Raw genomic sequence first — 24,134 nt, 5'->3', positions numbered from 1 at the left:
GTTCTCTTCTGTAGAAAACCTGTAAGATTTATTAGGGGAAAAAAAAAAGGAAGATATTGTTATTTCACTACCTTTTATCTTGAACTAACACCCTACATACAAAGAATCATTCCTGCTAATATTGACATCAATTTCAGCCACAGGCAAGGAACGGCTGATCTTTTCAAAGAGCATGGTTAGAGTGAAATGAACCAAACCAATGACTGATAAGCACGTTGCCAAAGGTTCCCTCTCTTAGCAGCACCTCTGTCCTCTGGCATGTGGCCCAGGAGCAGGTAATAAAGGGATATGGGCTGTTAGCAAGGCCGTGTGCACCCTCTGACTATTGCTTCCTGCCGAGCAGGGGCAGGAGGAAAGAACAAAGCCTTGGAGTTCTTGGTGTGCCCTGCCTAGAGGCAACAGTTCCCACAGCTTCCAGGCTGCTCACAGGGTCTCATGGATGGCCTTGCTCTTTTCCAAAACAACAATCCTTAGAGCTGTGCCACTGGAGCTCAACTGCTGTTTCCAGTGTTATGAGTTACATCAGTTCAGCCCTTTTCCTTAAAAAAAATACACAGTCAGTCAGGCAAACTAAATTTCTCCTCCAAAAACTCCAATAGAAAAAGAAACTGCAAATTTTTCCTTAAGTGCTCCATGTTTTCTGAGGATTTTGGTTTTGCTCTCAAAAGAACTCACCTTGTTTTATTTTCATGGAATATTTTCAGCCTTTGAGAACAAGATAAAATTTTATTCCCTGATTTTTACTTCTATCTTTTCTTTTCTTAGTCTTCCTCCACATTTTCTCTTTCCATCTCCCCACTCTACTAGAAAAAGAAAGGAAAGGTTAAACATGTTAGAGAGTAAAAACCTGAACACTTTCAATATTTTTTTCTAAGGTGGAAAACATAAGCTGTGGAAAGTAGAGTTTTTCACACTTTCCTTAATCTTACTTATTTCCTTCTTCTCTCATCCTCTCCGCCTGCAGTGTATTGTAGAGGAGTTAATAAAATATATGTGCATGAAAAGTTCTCCTGAAGTCATAAGGACAAACAACCATCTCTCCAAAATACAGGAGTCATTGGGAGACAGGTTACTATCAAAAGCCTCTGGCAGAGAACTTCCCTTCTGCCCTGCACACCACAGCAAGCTCTGCGCTGTGTCCAACGCAGACAGAAGCAGAGAGCTGTTAGAGATTAAACATTCATGGCTGAATTTGAGGAATTATTTGCCTCAGGATACCAGAATAACTCCTGGGCTAGGATGGGTCATGTTGTACAGCACTATACATTTCCATTATGGATGTAATTGTTTAAAATATTTTGCAGTCAGCTACATGAGGAAAAAAAATAGAAAAGCCACTCAAGTCTGCTACAGTGGAAAAATGATCATGGGAAGTGCTAAAAGAGTACAATAGTGATGTTACAAAGTAAAACAAGCACTTAAAAGAAATATACCCTGTACTTCTATTAAATGAAGAAGCAAATAGGTTGGTCTGAATTATTTGATGCTTGGTGTATGTAGGTCACAGTGGGCTAAACATAGTATTGCTCCCTTTAGGAGTGGTGTTACAGATGTGCCCAGGAGCCCTGAGAATGATCCCATGGCCTGTTGTGGAGAGTGCTGTACAAACATTCAAGAAGATAGAGTTCCTATCTGAGATGGTAATTAAAGCATGATTCAAGCACTGGGTGTAACAAACAAATGGAGAATGGGGTACAGTAATGATAGGAAAGTGTAGGTGGATAAACTGGTTATGATGCAGAGCTAGCATGAATAAACACAGCAAGAAGAGGAATATTTTGCACTGATTAAGAGGAATAACTGACTCATACAAAATAGCAGTTGGTCCAGATAGGACAGTGCTGCATTTCATTTCTGTGGTGCTTCATGGTAATATTGATAAACAGTCTTCCCTAGCACATATGTGGGTATGGGCAGAGCCTTTCTCTTTCTCTCTCAGGTATGTGCCAAAAAAATCTTCTCCTGTCATGAAAGACACCTCGGGAGTGTGAGTGCTTGTGAAGTTGCAAGCCCTCCTTTGTCCCTTAGCACCATCCTAAATGATCAACCCGCTAGTATTCAAGGCCATTTCAGGGGGTGCTGGAGGATGCTCAAAAGATTGGTTATTTGTCTGGAGTCCTGAACACATTCTCATTTGATACTTTTTCTGCAGGGTTCTCCTGGCCCTTCACTCAAACATGCTCTTGCCATGCACCCTCACAGACATCTCTAATGTAAGAAGAGCCCCAAAGCCCAGATTCACCTTTGCATCTGTGCTGATGCACAGTTTCTGAGTGGATGCAGAAACAGGATCTTTGTTGGTTTTAATCCATGCAGCTTTGTCTCCTCGGACTCCTGGGCAGTTTGCAGACCCCTGGGCACCTTGGTGAAGGTGAGCTGGCCTGGCTTCAGTGCAGGTATCTCTGCAGTGCAGATGTTACATTCAGAACCACCACCAGAAAATCTGGCAAAAATGGAGGTTACATCTCCTCTAAAAGGCTGAGGTGTCTGTACCCATCCACATGAGACTGCCTGCATCTTTGGACTGTACAGGGCACCCTGTACAGACCTGTCTGGATACTGCACCATCAGCATCAGGCTCTGAAGAAACTACTGTGGTGCTGCTGTCAGTGTCCATTTCAGAGGTGCTCAACTGTGTTCACACATACTTCCAACTCCTTTCCAGTCCAAGTGCAGACACAACCAGTTTCAGTGTCTGTGTGAAGGAGTGCAGCCACCACCACCTCTGAAAAGAAAATGAAAACACTTGGTTGCACCTAGTAAAGGTGGTTGTGAGTAAAGCACAAGGCTTCAAGTACAGCCACCCATGTGGTATTGTCAATTTGCAGACAGTCAACTTTGGACATCCTGCAGACTTTTGTAAGCTGAAATGAGCATTAGAGGGCAGCAACTCCATTGTAACGCTGTTTGAGGCTAAAAGCAGTTGACTTTGGATCTTTGTATCAAAGGCCAGTGTGAAGGCATCCATCCAGATTTGTGAAGAAATTATTTGCTGTATTACTCTGAACTTTGGCACCACATTTCTCCCTCAGTCCAAAAGACTTTATGTTTGTTAACCTTTATGCTGTCACATGCATCTTTAGTCTCTGAGAAAACTGCAGGAATTCTTGCTCTCTTTGTGCATTTTGCAAATAATCTCAACATACACAGAATTTCATTCCACAGTGTGTAAAAGGCTCTGCAGAACTGACTGGTTTAACTATAGATTTTCAAAAGTCTTGGCAAATTCAATCTAAGATGGCTGCTTAATAAAATTAAAATACTTTGTGTATGTGGTCCAGCTAGGATAGAGTTAATTTTCTTCACAGCAGCCTGTATAGGGCTGTGTTTTGGTTTTTTGACTAAACGAGCACTGATAACACATGTTGTTTTAGCTGGTGCTGGCAGTGTTTGCTCAGCACCAAGGCCTTTTCTTTTCCCCACCCTGCCCCACCGGTGAGGAGGCTGGGGCTGCCCAAGAGGCTGGGAGAGGACACAGCTGAGCCAGGGGATGTAATATCCCAGACCGTGTGACATGGGGCTCAGCAGGAAATGCAGGGGGAAATGATAAGGATGAAGGGGGAAGGTTCAGAGTTATGGTCTTTGTCTTTCTGAGCAACTGTCAGGTGTGTCAAGCCCTGCTTGCCTGGAAGCAGCTGAACGTGTGCCTGTTGATGAGTAGTGGCAAATGAATTCCTTATTGTGCCTTACTTGCATGTGCAGCTTTGATTTGCTTATCAAACTGCCTTTATATCAACCCACAAGTTTCCTCTCTTTTGCTCTGCCAATCCTCTCCCCCAGCCTGCCAGGGGAAAGCCATCAAGTGACTGAGCGAGGGTTTAGCTGCCAGCTGAGGCCAGCCTGCTGCAGTCCTTTTTGGTGTCCCATGTGAGACAAGAGGATTTTGAGATAACACCCCTGATCAGAGTGTGCTAAGTAGAATTTCTAGCTGTTATTGGCAGTGGTTCGTACTTTTTGCCTTACTGTATATAAGAGTCTGGCACATTAGCAACTGGTTTGGACTTTTGCTATTTATTGTAGCACTTATCTTACTCTGCTGTGCAAAGGAACATTTTGTTATCAGCAACAGCCTCATGTCTGAGGTGGCACAGGGCTCAGACATCCCTGCTCTACTGGGCAGGCTGGAACACCACTGGAATGGGGTCAATTTCCATCATAGGTGCCCAAAGGGTGTTGTGGCTTAGATTTGTGACTGGGGCAGTGTTCACAACACAGGGGTGTTTTAGGTGGCACTGAACACTGTCTGCACAGCCTCAAGGCCTTTGCTTTTTACCTCTCTGCTCAGGCTGGGCATGGACAAGGGGCTTGGGAGGAAATGCAAGCAGGACAGCGTACCCCAGCTAACCAAAGTACTGTTCACTAGTAAGCAGAAGCACACTCTTCAACTTATAAAATTGATGCAGATGGACTGAGTCATGCTCCTGCAATCAGTTTTACAGTTATGTAACTTTACACAGAATTAGACATGCATGACATATATGTATGTATAAAGAACTAATTACTTATTTAGAACATTAGAGATCGCTGTCCTCTAAAATATAATTTCACAGTTATCACATAAAAACTTGGTTCTGCTGAAGTTAGCAAGCATTTATTGACTGTTTTCCAAGGTAAAACCTCATTCCAAAGTTTACATGTCTTTCTTTTTTTTTTTAGTGAATATGGCTTGTGTTGCAATTTCATGGTGGTGTCAAACAAAAATAAATTAAGCACAATTAGAAAATACTAAGAAACCAGCCTTTAAAGATGAAGGAATTACTCACACTGTTTCACCATTTGAAATTAATTCTAATTGATGAATTAGAATTAATTCTAATTTCTAACTGAAAATTTTACTTTCCTGTTGCAAACTTTCACGATTACCAGAGCTACTACTGTAGAGGCAAATATACAAAACAAAATTTTGATGCCTTTCATGCAACAATATTAGCTTTATTTTCCAGTGGAAAATTACAACATTTTGTGACATAGTAAAAAAAGAAAAAAAAACAGAAGAAAACATTTGTTTAATTTTTACACTTTTTTCACTCCTGTTCTATACATTCTCTTTAAAATGCATGTTCTGTAAGAGAAAGAAATGAAAAACTACTGAAATAAAACTGGCTAACACCGTTCAAGGTTCAAAGACAAACTACTTTAAAAATCCAACCTGCTGAATGGTACCTAGTGTGATAGGTGAAGTGCTGCAAATAAACAATTTACAGGATAGAAGTCCAGAACACTACTGAAAGCTTAGTTAAAATTCTGCTGGAATGATGAGCTCATGGACTGTGTATCTATTTTCAGATGTTGTTATCCTGGGAAAAATCCATGTAAAATCTATGCACAAGTGTATTTCCATTAGTGAAAATGCTGTTAAATTGTAAGATAAGATGCAGCTGTTTCTGTTACCCAGTTTCATCTAATTCTCCTCTGCCACTCCCAGGTTGTACTGTCACTGAACAGCTGCAGTTCTCAAAGCTTTCCTCATCAAGGGAGCTCCCTCTCCCAACAGTCTAAAAGTGGACTAAGCATCAGGGGGTCTGAATTCTCATTTTGGTTCTCCCATTGCTGTTCCATCACCTGCCAGGTTAAATCACTTCCCTTCTTGTTTCTAGGATGGAAAGGCACTGCTGACCCCCTTTTCCCTTTCCAGGGCACTGAAAATGAATTCTGTGAAATCCACACCATTCAGGTGTGCTGGGTATGCAAGAACCAAACCAACAATGCCAGCACACATTCTCTGAGAAGGGGTTGCACATAACTTAATGCTGAGACATGTCCCGCCTTTGCCACAGTGTAGGCGAAAGACATGTGGAGGAGAGGACACCCCTACAATAATTCCTCACCAAGGCACTGTTGGAATGCAGCACCACAGCTCCAGATCAGCGCTGGTTTTCCCTCTCAGCCTTATGTATGGAGAACATACACCTGCTATAGCTTTCTATTCCTTTCTATCTGTGCTGCAAAAGCATTTTAAAATGGGATAGTCAGGGCTCAGGATCAAGGCCAGAGTCTCCATTCCTAGGGATTTAGGACTTAATTTTAAGTAAAAAGTAAGACAGGGTACTGGTTATAATGAAGAAATGATAATACTAATCAGAAGGGACTACTATTTCTTCCAGAGAAAAGAAGCTGAAAAGAGATTTTCCCCGAGAAAATAAGCTGTTTTCTTAAGTGTGGGTTTGTAGGAATGAAACACCTGCCAGAGAAATCTCTCAATCCTGCTGGTAAAACATTATGTTCCTTTGACAAAGCACATATCCAAACTACTAAGCGTGACTGTTTTAAGGGTTTCTTAACGAACAGGTTGTTCTGCAAGATGACTGCTGGCAGGTTAAGAGTTCCCAGACTCATCAGTCCTCTTTGCAGCCAGGCCCCCACCAAAATCACAGCCATAGAGTTCCACCCGAAGGGCAATCCCTCGGTACCATGTTTTTGGAACAATGCGGATGAACCTGGACAGGATGGGTGGGTCAAAAAAATTCTTAACGTGCCCATTGCTGTTTGTATTACCTGGGAAAACCTGCAAATACACAAACACAATTAGTTAAAAGGTGGCATTTGAAAAAAACCCTGCATTTTCTCTTTACAACAGTTCCAAGCTGTGGCATTAGTCAAACCCAGGGTAGATGGACTGGCTCATTTCTGGTTTTAAACAAGACCACAACAAGTCTCTTCCTAATGTGCTGGGTTAAAAGTAGTTCAGGCCAGCAATAGCTGAGCCTGAATGGATTAAGCAGCCTCTGTTTTCATCCACACCAGAAAATTTGCCATTCTAATTTCTAATTGATCAAATTCCCAAGCTCCTCTTATTTCACCACTAATAGCCCTTGTGGATTAGGTTGGTATAAGGTGGTAATACAGGAAAAAATACAAAGGACTGTGTCTGCTCTGTGGGTACCTGAAGCTACCCAGTTCTAATATAGCAATACTACTTACTAACATTAATTTCACTTAAAAAATCAGGGCAGAAATAAAATAATTAAAAAAAAAAAAAAAGAGGTCCTGGGAATCCATTATTCACTCAAATTAAATGTCCTTGTGCATTCAAACTAAATGTTCTCCTTTACAAACAGTGTCAGCTCCTTTTATCACAATATTGGCTGCATGCTCTGCAGATACAGCATTCATTCCTTTTATTATGATTAACCATGATCACTAAAATCAGATGGATACTGTGACATTATCTGTAGTAATGTCCCTAGCACTTTACTGTCCAGTGAGAATATCAATTTGGCTAGGCATTCTGCCTTTGAGCCTTGACAGTGTCCAGCACCTAAAACCAAACAATTCAATTCAAAACAACAAAACAATTCAATTGCCTGGGCTGGCAGTGATACCTTTGGCATTGAGCTTGAACCCTCTGTGTAGGGCTTCCACTCGGAGCCTTCATTGCTGTACAGAACAACATAGGCTTTCACAAAGCTTTCAGCTGACATGGACGTGACCCCCTGCGTAGCAATAGCAGTGATCTTCTTAATTGTGTGGAGTTCAATTTGCAGCCACTGTTGGTTGTTGTTAAACTACAATTGATATGAAAGTTTGTGTATTAGCAAATATATAAATGTCTGAATTTGCTTAAGTGAAAATCATGTTTACAGGCAGTTAAAACTGTATCAAAATGCATCAAAACTGTATCAAAGAAGTCCAGAACAATAAAGCTGAGGCAAGTCACAAGCATTCTTAGTGACCTGTATAAATAACTTCATTACTACAGGTAGTATGTTTGGAGTCTGAAGATTTACGCTTTAATTTCCAATACATAATGAAATAGAACAGAGATTTACCTCCAGTGTTGAAACCTAATACTTAATACTAATACCAAATGCTTATACAAAAGAGCAGCTTCCATCAAATCTCAAGGTGCTTTGTGAAGAGATGCAGCTCCATTTCAAAGACACAGAAGCTCACATGCCTTGCTGAAGATCACTCACCCCCAGATCCACTAGGCTGCACTGCCTATAAGCCAACCCAGAATGGGTTTCTTTAGCCCCTTTGAGAAAAATATTCAAACTGCACTCATCTTCTGAAATTAAATAGGCTATTCCCACAGACTGCAAACTGTGGCCCAGAGGATTTCACTGCTGTTGCCAGAGGCCCAACAAATTTCTGCTGAAGAGTTGAGTGGTGCTCTTCCCAAAGGATGGTTGTGAAGTGACCAGTCATGCTCAGCACTGCACAGAGCATGCAGTAAGCACCGTGACCACACAGGCAGCACCAATTTATTAACCAGCTGCCGTTGCCTTCTCTGTTGTTCTCTTGTTACCTTGGCTCGCCAGGCATTCATCCTCCCGTTCTGATTGAGACGAGCAAGTGAAGCATCCCACGTGTTAAACCACGATGTCTTCACAGATGAGGCTGTTATCTGGGTATTCTTGATCTCTCCACTTTCCATTCCAAGTGGCAAAGAGCAGCCTGTTGAGAGGAGCACTGTGTCATCTCCAGTACACCCAAGTGGCCACGGCGAAAGCAACAGCGTTGGAATGGAGAAGACCCAAGTTTTAGCTTCATTTAAAGTATTAGGTAAAGCATTTGCCAGAATGGAAGCAGTTGACCAATTCTTACCATCTACTTCACAGCCCAGAAGCTCCATGCGAAGAGTAGGCCTGTCGTAGACCTCAGTGGGGTAGAGTCTGATGTACCTAGCAATAATAGGGGGATCAATGATGTTCTCTTTTATGTCATTGGCATTGGAATTACCATCAAAAATCTGTTAAAAAAAAAAAAGAAAAAAACCATACATACTTAATTTAATGCAAACACAAATTTGGATGTGGAAGGCCTGCTCTGTTACAAATGTAGTCTTTTTTATGCCCTTAGCCCCATCCACAGTGATAGCACAGCCTATGCTGCAGGGCCACTTGAAATATCTCATGGTCCCATCTTGGCATATTTGGAAGTATCTGAAGGCCTCAGTTTAAATAAGCAAACTCTTTTTTTAATGTAAGTCTATAAAAATGCATGAGCAAAGAGGCAAAGGAGAGGTAAAAGACAACAGGCTTTCAATGTGGGAGTTGTACCACAGAAACCTCAGTGTAAACTGAAGGGAGCTGTAATAGGTAGGGCTGGAGCAGGTGGGTGTAAGATGAACTTCTTTCAGCATACAGCCACACTCACCACACAGGCCTTCTGCAGGCAAATCAGACAGCTCAACATTCAGCTGCTGGGACAGATCAAAGGAAGGGATGAGAAGCAGAATCTAATCCCAAATGAGGTAAAGGCCTGATTTTTAGTTCAGCTTCCTGCTTCCTGCTTTTTTTCAGAAAAGCTGCCATGGGCTTAGGAAATAATAGTAGGGAGAGATGCCTGTGAGAAAACCAGACTCCACACAGTCAAGGTCACAAGGCCAATCCAAACCCCAGTCCAGGCAGTGCCTCACCTAACAATTTGTCTTCTAGTGTGAATTTCATTAGTCTGGTAAATGCCCTTTGGGGCTTCCAGGTATACCTATTAAGGCTCGAAAGGCCATAATTTTTTCCACTCTTTCTTAACATTAGATAAGACTCACTGCATCCCTCAGTGATTCTGCCTAGGTTGTTGCAAACCCCACGGCACAGACAGACCTTTCCTGTTGGTGAGCTGTCTCCTTTGAAGGTGTTCCATATCCGTTTGTCTTTGCTGTAAACAAGAAAATACTTCTGGATGTACAAGGACATAAATAACTCCTTGGCTCCCTGTGTCTGTATCCCAGTGAGCAAAACTTGTCTTTCAAAGTCCACCTAGGAACAGCAAAAAATGTTTATAAAGTCAATAATGAACAGCAAAACCCATATAATTCTTTGGCATTTTAATATGCACAACACTAACATTCTCTAAAGGAATAAAAGATACCAGAGTATCTATCAGAGATCTATCAAATTAATGCTCTCTCATTTCATTTGTGGTTTTGCATGTGCATTTAATTTCAGAGGCCATTTTACAGGGTTCAGCACTGCACCACAAAGGCACCTCAAAAGTATCTGTATGTCTGTGGTAGGCACAATTCCCCCCACCCCCCATTTTACAAATGGGTCAAGAAGCGCAGAGAAATTAAAGGCTCACACTTTTAGAGGCTACCTCTAATTTTGGACACCTAGGCTGCAGAAAGTCATATGACATTCTGAAGTGCTGAAAAGCCACCATTCCTGCTGATACCATATCTAAGCACTTAGCACATAAAAACAAATCTGGAAGGTGTACCTGTCAGCAGTAAAACTCATTCTCTGGGACATGCCCTCCACACCTCTGCATGCTTCACTGCAGTAACTTCAGCTTCCCACCACCACAGCCCCCTGTTAAATTCTTTCTCTTCCCAATGATATTTCCAGTTTCACACCAGATCTCCCAACCTTCTCCACCTACTCCACTTTCACTCACTTGCCAGTATGTCAAATGTTGGCAAGTCAAACACAACAGCTACCTGCTGAACTTGAGTCTCTCTTGCCTTCCAACCAATTTTAATGAGATTTATAAGAAATCAGCTATTCTCCCCAAATTTGGGTGCAAACTGGCTGTGTAGTGCAAAAGTCACTGGGATGGCAGAAAAACACAGAAGTGAGGTGATTGAATGATATAGAGCTTGAAGTCATAATTATAAGCTTAGTTTCCCTAAGTGAAGACAACTGAGCTCTGTCAAGTGGGACAGCAGCATACAATCTAAGCAAAAAACTATCTGAACGAAGGCTTGAAGATATTACACATTAAATGATCACTTAAACACAAACATACAAATATGTACTGTTACACAGACAAAGGAAAAATAAAGTAGTAGAAAGAATGACTCCATTTACCTACAAAATGGTTACAATCTAAATTGTGAGGGTAACTGTCCAGTCAATGAGCCTCAACAGCAGCAGGGACTGAGTTACCCCAGGGAAGAAAAACAGTTCATGGCATCAACAATCTTGCCACATCTTTTCAGTGTTCCCCAACAGCATTCTCAGTGACAAGAGTCACTTGACCTTCTAAAATAAGCCGTAGGAAAATCATATCTCAATTATGTTGTACTTTACCTGGATCCAAGGCTGTTTCTCCTCCACTGTAGTACTCCAAGCATTGTATTTTCCATACTTATTCAATCGGGCTAACTTAGGTTCCCAATAGTCTAGACAGAAAATACGAATAAAGCAAGAATTTTAAGAGACATTTAAAAAACATAAAATGAGGCTGTTATTAGCTTTGAGTGTGCCATTTCCCACCCCCCACCCAAAGGATAAAAGAAAAAAGAAAGAAAATAATACAAACAAGAGATCTAAAACCATAATCTAGGACATGGTCAGCATCTCTATCCTGCAAAGCTTTAAAGTTGGCAAAATGACAAAAATAATAACCTTTTATGTAATATACTAGTTATTTATTAATTTGGAACCAGGGTCTAGAGTTGGCTAAACAAGTTTTGGGCCCCAGCAGGATCGGACACGAAATGTGCTCTACATTCGTGAGACAGCTCCCCTCTGCATAACAAGGTTTCCAAGTTAAAAACTGGTATAGAATATATATTACAAAACAGCTTTCAAGCCTTCAAAACACTCTATGAGGAAACAAAGAAAGAAAATCAAATCCACAAAAAATTGGGTTTTACAAAATAAGTAACTTATTTTTTATTTCAAGGGAAAGGATGGGCATTCCTGCATGTGTGCGTAACCTGTACACCTTGATTTGACACTGTCCATGTAAAATTCTAAGAAAAGTCTCTAAGTAATGATCCCACTTTTGTACCACAGACAAACTTGACAAATTAAAGACTCCCTAATTGCTCTGGATGCCAGGGTTCCCAAAGCTTTCATAACAGATATATTTTGTCCTTTCATATGTCATACCACAAGCAAATCTCAAAAGCTTTTTGAAATCTTGGTGTTATTTTCAAGAAGGGAATCCAAGGGACAGAAAGAATGCTGGATTTGTTCCTGATCACCCAGAGGCCACAGAAAGAGCACTCCCTGACTCTCAGTCTTGTGACACTGATAGCAGACGTGTGGTACTTAAAATACAATAATGATGGCTGCCTAACAGAACTCCTTGTCTCTGCTTGCAGCACTGGAGAGACTTTTAGCCTGACAGCTGACTGCTGCTAAACTGATCTTGAAAGGCTTCACATCAAAGAAGCCAAAAGAAGACAGAACTGCAACTCTTTGCTGGGGGTGTTCAGGGACCTTTTAAGGGATAAACTCACCTATGTGGTGTGAAGCATCGATCTGCGAATCGAGTATAACCCCACTTGCCAGGCCCATTGGAATCCTGCACTCTGAAGGGAGCACAGTAAGTTTGTTGTTAAAGATAATGAGGACTATTCCAATATATATTCTAGTGAAATATAAGACAACATCACTCAGGACAAGAGTGTAATTCTAGTACACTATTAATTATAATAAATATTATTATCTAGTAATTCTATAACATCACTCTTTTCCCAGAGAAGTCCTAAATTAATCTCTGTACTTTCTCTCAACAGATTAATCTACTGGTCACTATAGGGAAACCTCAAAATCAAAGCTAGCATGCTGAAGGAATTAAGGTAGTGTGCTGAATAATTAAAAATTAGCATTGTTGGAAGCTAAAAATTTTTCTTCTAGAACAAATTTACAATAATCACTCCACCATATCCTTGAATATGGATAATTCCCTACTTTTTTTTGAAGAACAATCTCCCAAATTTATTTTTAGTGATCCTGAAAGGGTAGAGAAGACTTTCCCAGCCAAAATCCACTGTAGTTCATACCTTTCTCTATAACCAAATAGGATGCCTGCATTCCTGCTTGCTGGTATTCCCCCACTTCAGTGTCCAAAAGCCACCAGCCAGGTCTCTGTGGTTTCATTTCAATTGTTCTAAATGAGCCTTGAAAAAAGGAAATTAAATGTATCAGAAACATTTGCATTACAAGGCTGATGTCACTGAGGCTGAATTTTAAACCAAAGACCTTCCTATGACCTAATCCAGAAAATTTAAATACACATTGCAATGAGAGCAGTAACTTCCATCATCTCAGTGATTTTTCTTCTTAGCAAGCTAGTTCTAGCTGGAGACTGATACTGGAATCAAGTAGTCAGATCAAAACCCAACCTTTGCTGATGGTGCAAAGTACAAAACCTTGGCTGCCTGTACATAACAGATATCTGCACATTAACTACAGTGCTGAACAGTGTAGTGAACAGCGTTTATTACAAAATACATGAATGTTAAGTCTATGGTGCTGGTTATGAGTCTTACTCCTGCTGTGCCAGCCTGTTGTTCCAGTAATGAAAAGGATGTAAAGAAGCCAATAGCAGAAGCGGGAAAATTACAAGTATGGGCCCTTCCCTTACTTTCTTCATGCCCAGGAATGCCAAGGATTGAGCAGGAAGTAGGTATGGTTTCAGTCGCTTGATGCGCTTTTTAGAAAGCACAAGACATGTTCTCATTGCTTTTCTTATATTCCTAGTTGCTGCAGACAATTCTTCAGGTAATTCCAGCTAATTCTTGTTCCCATTTAAACAAAAATATGTAGATTTCACAATTAAAAGCCCTACCTTAAAAATAAGGAAATAAAATATTGAATAAACTACCCCTAATGTTCACTAAAACTCCTAGTATTCCAAGCCAGTCCCATTATTTTGATCTCCTTGTTATCTTCTTTTGTTTTCCTTGAATTCTTGTAGCTGGCAACACAGGCTTCGTAAGTGCTGTTATTGCACACTAGTACTGCTGACAGTGATGGGGCAAAGGACTACATCCTGCAGTCTAATGAAAACTTACAGCTTATTTCTCCCTGGAGAGAGAATAAGAATTCTCCTAGGGCTCACAATTCTTCTTTCTGTTCTGTATCACTTACCCGGACATTAAAACCCCCAAACTCTCACCATATGGAGACCTTTAAGCTACTATGATAATGACAGACTTCAGAGGTCTCCCCTTTGAACTTACTCTGCTCTGATACTTACCTGGGAGGAGAGTGTATGTACCAAGCTGATGCTCTGGCTCTCCTTGTTCTATGAAAGTCTGTCCATGAAAATGAACAACATGAATGTCTTTTGGCCCACCCATATTCAGCAAGTGCCATCGGACTGTTTCACCTTCATACATCCTCAAGCCTTGCAAATTGTAGGTAATCCCATTAATGGCTGAAAAAAAAAAGATTGTTAGTCAGGAAAACTGCTCACAAAGTGGTCTCAAAGTGCTAGAAAGTAATTATTGAAATTAGCAACATATTTAATGAAGCAATGCACTTGGGAAAAAAATAGATTTTCCAATTTAAAGTGCAACATACTTTATGGTCTATGTAAATCAATTCAGAAAATTCAGGGACCTCACCAGAAGATCTGAGCACAGTTTGGTAGCAACACATGGCAGCCAGGAGAATAAAAACATTTAAATTTAAGATGGGAATATCAGACCCAAAAGAAAGAACAGCTATCCAAAACTCTTTCTGAAGCTTCCATTTCCACAGGCACAACTGACATACATCTATATCCACAGAGAGGTGTATGAAAGGCTGTTATACAGTTGCTTCAAATTCCTCAATAGAACTCAATAGTACTTGATTGGTCAAATTATTAAAATATTTTTAAATTTCTTGCAAGAAGTTGTCAGGGTACTAGCATCTTATTGCAAAGAACACTTCTTTGTTTCTTTTTTTCTTGTAATAGGGTGGGAATATGTTCTTTCTTCATTTTCTTTCTTTCTTCATTTTAATAGCAAATTTCCCATCACTTCTAATTTTGACATGTAAACCATGACTACTAGGGGTACAATGGGTAACATAAAAATTCACATAACTCATGTGGGGGATTTATGCATGTTGAAAAGCACCGTGAGCTGAGATACTTCCCCTGACATCTTTCCCTCTACCCCAATAAACTGCATAGTTGGCAAAATGAAATAGGTACCATAGAATTTGTGGCATTGCTGTGTTTCTTGTGTCTTCCCATTACAAGGCCTTCCAGAACGTTTGTCAAAGTACCAGCTTTTCTCTTCATCAAAGACCATAAAAAGCAAGAAAAAGTCTCGGGTGTATGTCCTGCTACTGTTTGATTTGCTGAAAGTTCCTTTTTCACAGATCAGTATTGGCCCAATCAAACCAGACTGAATGTCTTTCTCCTAGAAGGTAATAAAACTCATATTAGAGGTAAAAGTGGATTTCCCAAAAGATGTTAAAAAACCCCCATAGCATTCTGCAGGAATGCACCAGCCCCTAAAAATATAAAGCAGGTGCCAGAATTACTGCTCCCTTCTGTCTTTACTCTTCCCTGCTCAGTCTACCAGAGTTGCCCCCTTCAAATTCTTCCATACTTTATGTCCTGCCTTAACTGAGTGCAAGAAACTAAATGTCAGGTGGGAACATCGAGCCCAAAAGAAAGGACAGCTATCAAAAAACATGTTCTGCAGTTTGCACTTCTGCAGCCACACATCATTCAGAGATATTCAAAACCCAGCTGAACATTGGCTCTGGACAAACCACTTCAGCTGACCCTGCTTCAGTTGCAGTGGTGGACTGGATGATCTCTGGTGATGCCTTCCAACACAAGTGTTTCTATGATTCTGTGATCAACCCCAGCAATGCCACCACTTCTCCTTCCATTCCCTTACCAGGTTTAAATCAGAGTAGTAGATCCAGGACCGACAAGCTGCTCCTGACTGCACAGGGCCCGATCGCTCGTTTGCATACCACACATATATGTAGCTGTTATTTGGCTGAACTTCATCTTCCTTAAACCAAGCAGTAGATTCATCATCATAAACACTTCCCTCAGAGGACTTTTCATAGAGGACTCCATGGGCATGGAGGGAATATGGTCTGGATGCCAGATTCTTAAAATGAACCTAAAAACCCAAAATAGATTCTGTTCAGCAAACTCAGGCCTAAACCAAAGTCCCCACACACTACATTCCCATGACCTCAAACCAGGTCAAACCATCTTTTGCATAAAGATTACAGGCTATGTTTTACATGGAAAAGCCAGCAGAGAGAGCTTTTTATCTCCATGAAGAGTCTCCACCCTTGATGCAGGTAGTTTTCTGAAAAATGACAAGTCTAGCTCCCTGTCTTCCACCAAATCGAGGCTCCTAGGACATTTACTGCTACCCTCATACCTGGAGCTGCTCAGTTACTGCCAGCAGGGAAATGGGGAGTTTCTGCCTCTTATGCTTTCTTGCAGTTGTTGCAATATAGTAACTCTAGACCTCTGTATGTATTATTCTTGCTGAAATTAGCGATTCCCATTTCTCCCAGAGAAACACCAGGATAGTGGGATTACATATTTATTCTCCTTAGAGAATATCACTCCCAAGCTACAATATCTGTTTCTTCTCTTACTTATGATTTAAACATAGCTTGGTGAGTTCCTGTTGCACACCACTCCTACTAAAATAAGCAGAAAGCACTGAGATCTATCCTTCCTATCGAAGTCCATCCCTGTGTGTTGGAAGACTGAATGAAGGAGGATGAGAGAAGGGAAATTTTACAGCAGTGTGCTTCCTAATGCAAATATACCACAGTGTATCCAGGGATATGGTTCCTCTACATCCTTGTTGACAGTTCTAATAAAATCCTGCACATTTACATAGCAAAACTTTTTAGAGGAAATGATATATTTTCCCAAAAAGCATATATTAATCTTGAACACACATGTACTAATTTTTAAGTTCAGACAACTAATTTTTCATTAACACTAAACCTAAATCTTATTTTACAGTAGACCAATGAGCCAGTATTTAATGTTGGGAAACAAAGAAAAACAGAATTGAATTTGCTATGGACAGGAGTGAAAAAAGATGTGTTTCAAAGAAACACATCACAGCGCTTACAAGTTCACAGTGCAATTTCTACCTTTGAAAACTGTTTTCCCTCCATCATCTTTTAAACATTTGTGGTATTTTTAGATCCATTTGGTAATATTCCAAGATCACTGTAAGAATCTTATCCTGCACACACAATCAAAACATTGACCTACTAGTATAACGTCATCCACTTCAGCCCGAATAACTGGTCCCAGAATGCCAAGATGTTCTGTGTATTCATCTCCATCCTGAAGAGTCGAAAAGGTACTGTCTGTATAGCTCTGGAAAATCACCTTACGTCTGCCGCCATCTTTACATGTTTTGTCATTCCTCATTGCACTGAAAGGAAAACCCCAATTAAAATCCCAAACAGGGAATCAGAAATACTAGCTTTATGAAGTCATACAGCTGAAACATTTTAGAATTCTGTGAATATAAAGAATAAACACTCAAATAGCTTCAAACTGTGTCAGGGAAGGTTTAGACTGGATATTAGCAAAAATTTCTTTACCAAAAGGGCTGCCCAGGGAAGTGGTTGAGTCTTGGTCCCAGGAAGTGTTTAGAAGGTATGTGGATGTGGTTCTGAGGGACATGGTTTAGTGGTGAACCTGGCAGTGCTGGGTTAAAGGTTGGACTCACTGGTCTTAAAGGTGTTTTCCAACCTTCTGTGAATCTACAAAATGAGCTTCAGATGATTCTGAAAATCATGACTTACAATGTTTAAGCAATTCAAGTTCTACAGTTGGATAAGAGATCCCTTAACCATTTGGCAAACCATCCCTGAAAAACTCCCACAAGTCTCTCAAAACCCATCTGAGCTCTATTTTCCTTTTTTTCTTAGCTTTAAGAATCTGAATTGGAGTTTGGCTGAGTGTAGTGAGCCTATCACCTACACAGTACTGTCTCTCAGATCTTTTAATCTGATAATACCTGCATTTTGCATCACAGAGCTGGTGTGGTAAAATAAGCTTTTACGCCTTCAAACTGTTGTTCAGATCTTAAATAGAAGTGCTGAAATGCTACTATAATTACCTACAAATCTTGCTTTATTATCAATTCTGCAAAAACCAGAAATTTAACATAAGTTACATAGGAGAAAGGCTGGGTTTTAGCTCTTCGACACACTGAGACAGGATATGTCACAGGCTCTCTAAAATTCACTGGAACTATTCAGCTCACACTAGCTGAGGATGAACACCTGTGGAGAGACCTATATAGAGGTCTAAGTAAAAAAAGTTATTGATTTTGCAAGTACCCAAAGAAACTGTCTTGTTTCTGCTAGTTTTGCAAGTGCCATTTATATGGACTGAGATGAGGCAGGAGTAAACCTGGAGACTGGAGAATACTGAAAAAGTTTTCTTCATATTTCCATCAAATGAAATGGAAATTCAATTTGAGAAAGAATCTATGATTGGAGATTAATTTTGCATAATGAAAATATTCTTGCTCCTGTTTTGGCTGCTTTTGATAAAAATCCAAAGTTGTGCAAGTTTTGGTTCAGGTTTTGATGAAAAGTGACAAGGAATTCTATGCCTTTTTGGGTGAGCACTCATCCTAACCTGTATCAATTAAGAGAGTGAACTTTTAGTATAGTGTTTCTCTCAGTATATTCTCACATATTCTTTGCTGTGGCACAGTAGCCAGTCTTGCCTGTCAAAATGTAAGAAAATCCCCCAGCATTAGGATTTGTGATCCAGCCACCTTCTCATTTCTCTAAACAGCAGGAGCAACAATAATACTTTATGCAGCTTTGTTTTTACTCTTAATATAAGGCAGTCACCAGTGTGGTTAACCACCTTGCAGCTTTCATATATTTTTTAATACTGCAGCCTTGTGAAGTTGGAAAGAGCTGTTATCCCATTTTCCAACAGAGAACTGAGACACCAGAACCATTTCCTGCTAGTGCTAGAAACTGATTTAATTTGCCTATAAGCACATCCCACTCTAGATTCCATCAGTTAGTCCTTTAAATTCCTGGAAAGACTTTACACAAGGAGGTCTCTGTCCTGTGTACATGTACGAAGAACTGAAGCACAAAGTAAAACATTCAAGTACAACAAAACAAGCTGCAAGATTCCCACTTGACAGTGAGTTTTATAGCTGATGTATTAAAGACTGTTACTAGTGAGTCTACAAAAGTGGGTTAAAAAAAAAAAAAGAGTTCTTAGCTGTGTTGTGCTATAGTAAACTCACTCTGACATTTCTGAGGAGTGTGAGTCTCTTGTGGAAAATTCTTATGGTTCTGCCACTGAAATGTCAGAAACCAGATGGCACATTACAGATGCTTTTAAGTTTATCAGCATGTGAATGAATGCCAGGAGATTTCAGGATGGCGTGCCAAGTGAAAGCAAACAATTTAGGCAAACCTGTTCTTATATCCTGCATAGTTCCAGCAGATCTCTTTAGCTGCGATGTAGTATCTCCTCTTATTGCCTCTGCTGCGCAGGTAGTGCTCAGCAATGTCATCAGGGTTACGCTGCCTGCTGATGTTCACCTTGGGGTCTGTCATGTACGGGTCATCAAAGCTCACATAATGGTACTCGTACTCCCCACCCAAGCTCTCGTCGCTGTAGGAGTCTCCTGTCACGTATTCGTAGCCCCCGTCTGCTCGGGGAAGCCCGATTGTGATGGATGGCCTGAACTGCCGCGGGGTGAGGGTGTCCCCCGGTGACTCTCCGTGCCTGGCTCTGCTCGCAGCCACACTCTGGCTGACCTCACTGGCTGCCTTGGTGGCATCTGTGCAACACGGCACCGCTGTGTGGTTGGGCCCACCTGGAAGCAATGCACGGCCAAACCCTGCTATGGAATTGCTGGGCTTTTTGGGGTTTCTACTCCTTGGGCTCAGCAAGTAGGTAATTTTTGCATCTTCCTTCTTTCTCCTTCGGATCTTGATGAAGGTTCCAGATGAAGTCAAGGTATTGTTGTTTCCCTCCTTTCCTTTCTGAGTTAGGTGAATGTGGCTCCCTTTCTGGTTTTCCTCCATTAGATGTGAGAACTCTTGATACTTCTTCATATCCTCCTTATTTATGGATGCTGTACCATTTCTGCCATGATGATTTAACTTACCACCAGCAGATTTATCTAAACTTGCCTCTAATCCTGGATTCATCTTTGCAGACACCAAATTCCATTCCTCACTAGTCAGTTTAGGTGAATATTTCCCAGTCTTGGGCAATGATGCTTCTAGTAAGTTCTTCACTACAGCAGGGCTGGAATTAGGGCTTGTATTGTCTAACATATATTCTAAAGAAAAAACATCTGCTGGTTTATCTTTGGAAAGCCTGGGTCCAGAAAGGCTGGATGCATTAGACCCATCTCCTACTAGAAGGTCCAAATCCAGTGTCAAGTTAACTGTGTGCATGGCATTTTCCATCTTCTTTCCCTCCTCTTCCAGATCATCATCATACTCATTTCGCAGTTGGCCAGTTTCCACCATGGCTTCATTGGATGTGTTCTCTGTATGATGCACAGAATGAGGTGCACCGGTCTTGTCAGAAAATGAGACATTTTTATTTCGGACATGATTTAGAAGGGCATTCATCATTTGGACAGAGTAAAACTTAATGGCCAGTGAGCTTCGCCTTTTCCTTTTCTTGGTAGTGGTATAATTTCCTCTTCCTGTGCTTTGCTCTTGATATTTTTCTGGAGAAGGTTTACTGTCCTTTCCACCAGCTGGAAGCTCTTCTGCAACATTCACTGGGCTTTCCCCATTGCTCAACAAGTGTCCCCCTGCAGACATGTTACTGTGAGCTATTTCATAGTTGCTTTGGCTTCTATTCTCAAGTACCAAGTCAGCTTCTCCATCACTTCTGGTAGCTAAAAATAAATACTCTTCTGCTGTGACTGACGTGTGATTTGACTGGAATGTTTCAGCTTTGACTGGGGGAAGAGGAGTGATATGAGTTTCTAAGAACTTAGAGTTGTTTGTTGTTCCACTACTATTTATAGCTGTCAGACCTGAGCCAGATCCCACCTCAGAACTCGTGGCATCAATGTCTTCATACTGCTCCCAGGCCAGTGCTGTAAGATTCTGTTTTTCTTCATCACCTGCTGCCTTTCTTGAGCCTCGGATGGAGTAAAATGAAGCCAGATAATCCTGGTAATCCAATTCCTCCTTGTTTTCCTCATTTTCTTGCACAAGTTTCTCAGCTGAGGTGGTAACAGCCTTTCTTTCAGTCTTGGTGGGACTTAAAGCCACAAAATCAAATGTTTCATCTTCCTCATAGTCACATTTCGCATCCCTGAATCTCAGCCTCATGCCGTAACTCATTTCTGGGGTGCCCCAGGATGCCAAAAGCCAAGTACCTGCAGTTGAAATGAAAGTGTTATGAGACAGGACATTATCTGTCATGTAAGTGGCCAAGACAAATAGTTTGTGCTGCTTCTACAGCACCTGCCGTAGCAGACTGCTAATCTTTATCTGGGATATTCATGAGCTCTCACTGCAATGAAAACTAATTAATAAATATAGACAAATAAGAGTACATATAAATACATCTAGGAGATGAACTCTTTTCCATAGATTAAGCTGTAACTAGAACCTGAATCCAAAAATAACCCATGAAAGAGATGGATATGAAAAAGAAAGAAACAAATTAAAGGACCTATGTTTAGATCTGGATCTAAGAGTGAGACCTCGCAAGATAAAGTTTCAATTTTATCCTGTTCTTACTGGTGCATGCACTGCTACATAGATAGAACATTCTGAGCAGAGCAAATACATTCTGAGGCAATGTTGGCAAACATCTAACAAACACAGTATTTTAAAAGCTTTTGGATGATCTTTAATAAGTAAAATAAGAGTAAAGCAATTTGAATTTCCTATCTGACACAAGCTATTAAGCTGCCAATCTGAGGCATCTCTGATTAATTTAAAGATTTTAATAATTCCTCTAAAACTTCATCACAAGGTAAGTTCTCTATTGGAAACTAGAATCTTCAGAGAAGAAAATAAAATCTGTTTCCCTAAACAATATCAAATCAAATTCTTTGCTTGTAACACCCTGCTTTTGGAACTAGTAGAGATGAAAGAATAGACAGAATTTACACCCTAAGAAACAGTTTTTTTTATTGAAAAGGTCACATACAATTCCTCCTGTATTGATCAGCTTGAAGTGACCTGCACAGCTTTCCTGATTTCTAACAGTAAATTTATCAAAGAAAATATGCCCTAGATGGAAAGAATAGCTTGCATACCAAAATCAAGCAAAAATACAACTTTATTACTGGGGAGGTTTCCATAAAGTCTAATAGAGTTCTAATGATCCTCTAGTCTTGAGCATTACAAGCCACTTGAACATTTTTAAGTTATAAGGTCTTAATGCTGTGCAATACATAAAATATATTTTTTTAAAAAGTAAGATATTTTAAATGGGATACGGATACTTAAACCTTGAGGGATTTTAGAATGATCACCCAAAGTGCACAGATTTCAATGACAAAGAATCTGTTCTTTTGGAAGTAATGCCTTAAACATGGATGACATGGGTTCTGATGCCCCCTCTTCCAAGACATGGTGAATATCCCACTGGTCTGTGGAACGCTGTGAGATGCATCCCACAGACCAGTCACCCAGTTCAGACAAGCAGACTTTACCGCTGCTGAATGACCTCAAGCCTAAGGTCAGGTGTAGCCATTTTGCCCAGTAATGACCACCAGAATTTGACAGTTTCAGCCCATTTTAGACTGCTCAGAATAGACAAGAATGTGGCAAACCTGGAAATCATACAATGGAGTTCATACCAATTTCCGAGAAGAATCTTGCCTTAAAATTATCATTACTAACCCCAGTATTAATTGTGAAGTGAAAAAAACCAAATCACAAGATGACCAACAAAAAGAGCCTCAGTACAGCATACAGTTATGCTAAGTTGGTGTGGCCAGCAAGACTCCATGCACATCACTTGCACTGGGGAATGATTCAATGTTTTCTAGCACTGTGTTTACCAGAAAAGTTTTCTCTCCTATTTAGGTAAGTCCTTATAGACTGGAGATTAAATAATGTCTTAGAAGAGCTGTCAAACACTACAGTTCCACCACTTACCACCATTGTCCATTTCCACTGTGACCGATTCTCCGCTCATCGGGAAAAGGCTCAATGTATCCTCGTATTTCCCTCGATACAGAAAAAAGTGTCCAGCAAGGCGAACAGAAACAATTTCATCATGGGTGCCAACACTGGAAAAGTGCCACTGAACAACAGTATCTCGGCAAAATCCAAGGATTTCACTGCTGTCAGACACATAGCCATTTATTGCTAAAAGGAAAGCAAAGTAAAAGTGGTTTCAGTATTTTTGTATCAAAACTTCCTGTTCTTTGATGTCAGTGCACTGGATTCATGTTTGCACTGGAAAGAGACTAGCAGAGGGCTGAAACTGTGATAATTTTCATCTCTGAAAATATTATCTCTAAGGCAGCAGAGTGCTGCACCAAAATTTAGTTAACCCCTGTCTTTGCTTCAGCGTTCAGAGCTATCCTAGCTACTAAGTGGCAAGGTGTGCGTAGGCCTTTTCCCCCTGGCAGCTAGCAATAAAACAAGGGGAAATGGCCCCAAGCTGTACCAGGGGAGGTTCAGGTTGAATATCAGGAAAAATTTCTTCGCTGAGTGGATAACCATTGTAACAGGCTCCCAAAGGAAGTGGCAGAGTCATCATCTCTGGGAGTGTTCAAGAAACAAGTGAATGTGGCACTCAGCAATATGTTTTAGTAGGCATGCTGGTATTAGGTGAGAGGCTAGACTTGATCTTGGAGATCTTTTCCAACCTTTCTAATTCTATTTCCTATTTCTGTCCAGTGCCACCTGGCACAGTTAGAAATTCACTGACTCTCTGGAGGATTCCCCGATCACATGTACTTCTGAGGACAAGCAATCACTGACTGCTCAGGTCCATGTAAGCTTTCCTATTATTCATCTCAGTATCCCACTCACTGTGCATTATGTTCGAGTTATAGAACTTGGGATCATCCCTTTTAACAGTGGCTGGGTTGCTGCAGTACTCCTTGATGTTATCCTCTAGGTACCAGCTCTTATTTTCATCAAACACAGCAAACACTGCCTGCTGCTCCTCATCTGCCTTTTTCTGAAAGACAGTCAACACAGCAGTTACATTTTATCAGCAGACACATGTATTAAGAACCCAATCCTACAATCTCTTTCTTACTACGTAAGCAACATAAGCTTCATCAGAGTCCTGATAAGTGTTATCCAAAGGTTATGTGGAAGGGAGTAGAGGCTCCAGACTTCAATCCTACTACTGCAACTAACCTGCAGTGGAATGCTGAGCAAGCCTCTAGCACTGGTGATACACAGATGGTTTATGACTGGGCTCTCTGTAACAGAGCCAGACTTCTGGCTTGACCTGACAAAGCTTCTGACATTTTTTTCTCTCAAGTGATCCTTCAGTCTTTACCAAGCAAGATT

General features: G+C 40.7%; 1 protein-coding gene across 1 annotated transcript in view; it reads right to left on the bottom strand.

Annotated features, from left to right (window-relative positions):
- Positions 1-4,590: 4,590 nt before the first annotated feature.
- The window catches only part of F5 (coagulation factor V), a gene marked incomplete at its 5' end in the record, with an annotated part of 34,816 nt that continues 15,272 nt past the window's right edge, over positions 4,591-24,134 (bottom strand). Inside the window, 15 exons of the mRNA XM_084226555.1 lie at positions 4,591-6,505; positions 7,323-7,505; positions 8,249-8,397; positions 8,548-8,692; positions 9,546-9,701; positions 10,974-11,065; positions 12,134-12,205; positions 12,680-12,796; positions 13,879-14,058; positions 14,824-15,034; positions 15,524-15,757; positions 16,888-17,053; positions 19,081-21,019; positions 22,758-22,970; positions 23,643-23,793. Of these exons, the coding sequence (XP_084082681.1) occupies positions 6,317-6,505; positions 7,323-7,505; positions 8,249-8,397; positions 8,548-8,692; positions 9,546-9,701; positions 10,974-11,065; positions 12,134-12,205; positions 12,680-12,796; positions 13,879-14,058; positions 14,824-15,034; positions 15,524-15,757; positions 16,888-17,053; positions 19,081-21,019; positions 22,758-22,970; positions 23,643-23,793 (4,197 nt within the window). The 3' untranslated portion in view covers positions 4,591-6,316. The remainder of the gene's footprint in view (positions 6,506-7,322; positions 7,506-8,248; positions 8,398-8,547; positions 8,693-9,545; positions 9,702-10,973; positions 11,066-12,133; positions 12,206-12,679; positions 12,797-13,878; positions 14,059-14,823; positions 15,035-15,523; positions 15,758-16,887; positions 17,054-19,080; positions 21,020-22,757; positions 22,971-23,642; positions 23,794-24,134) is intronic.

The sequence above is a fragment of the Fringilla coelebs genome, assembly GCF_963513975.1.
Source record: "Fringilla coelebs genome assembly, chromosome: 2".
In the NCBI taxonomy this organism is placed as follows: Eukaryota; Metazoa; Chordata; class Aves; order Passeriformes; family Fringillidae; genus Fringilla; species Fringilla coelebs.
The sequence above is the reverse complement of the archived record's forward strand: the minus strand, read 5'-3'. Positions and strand labels throughout refer to the sequence as shown.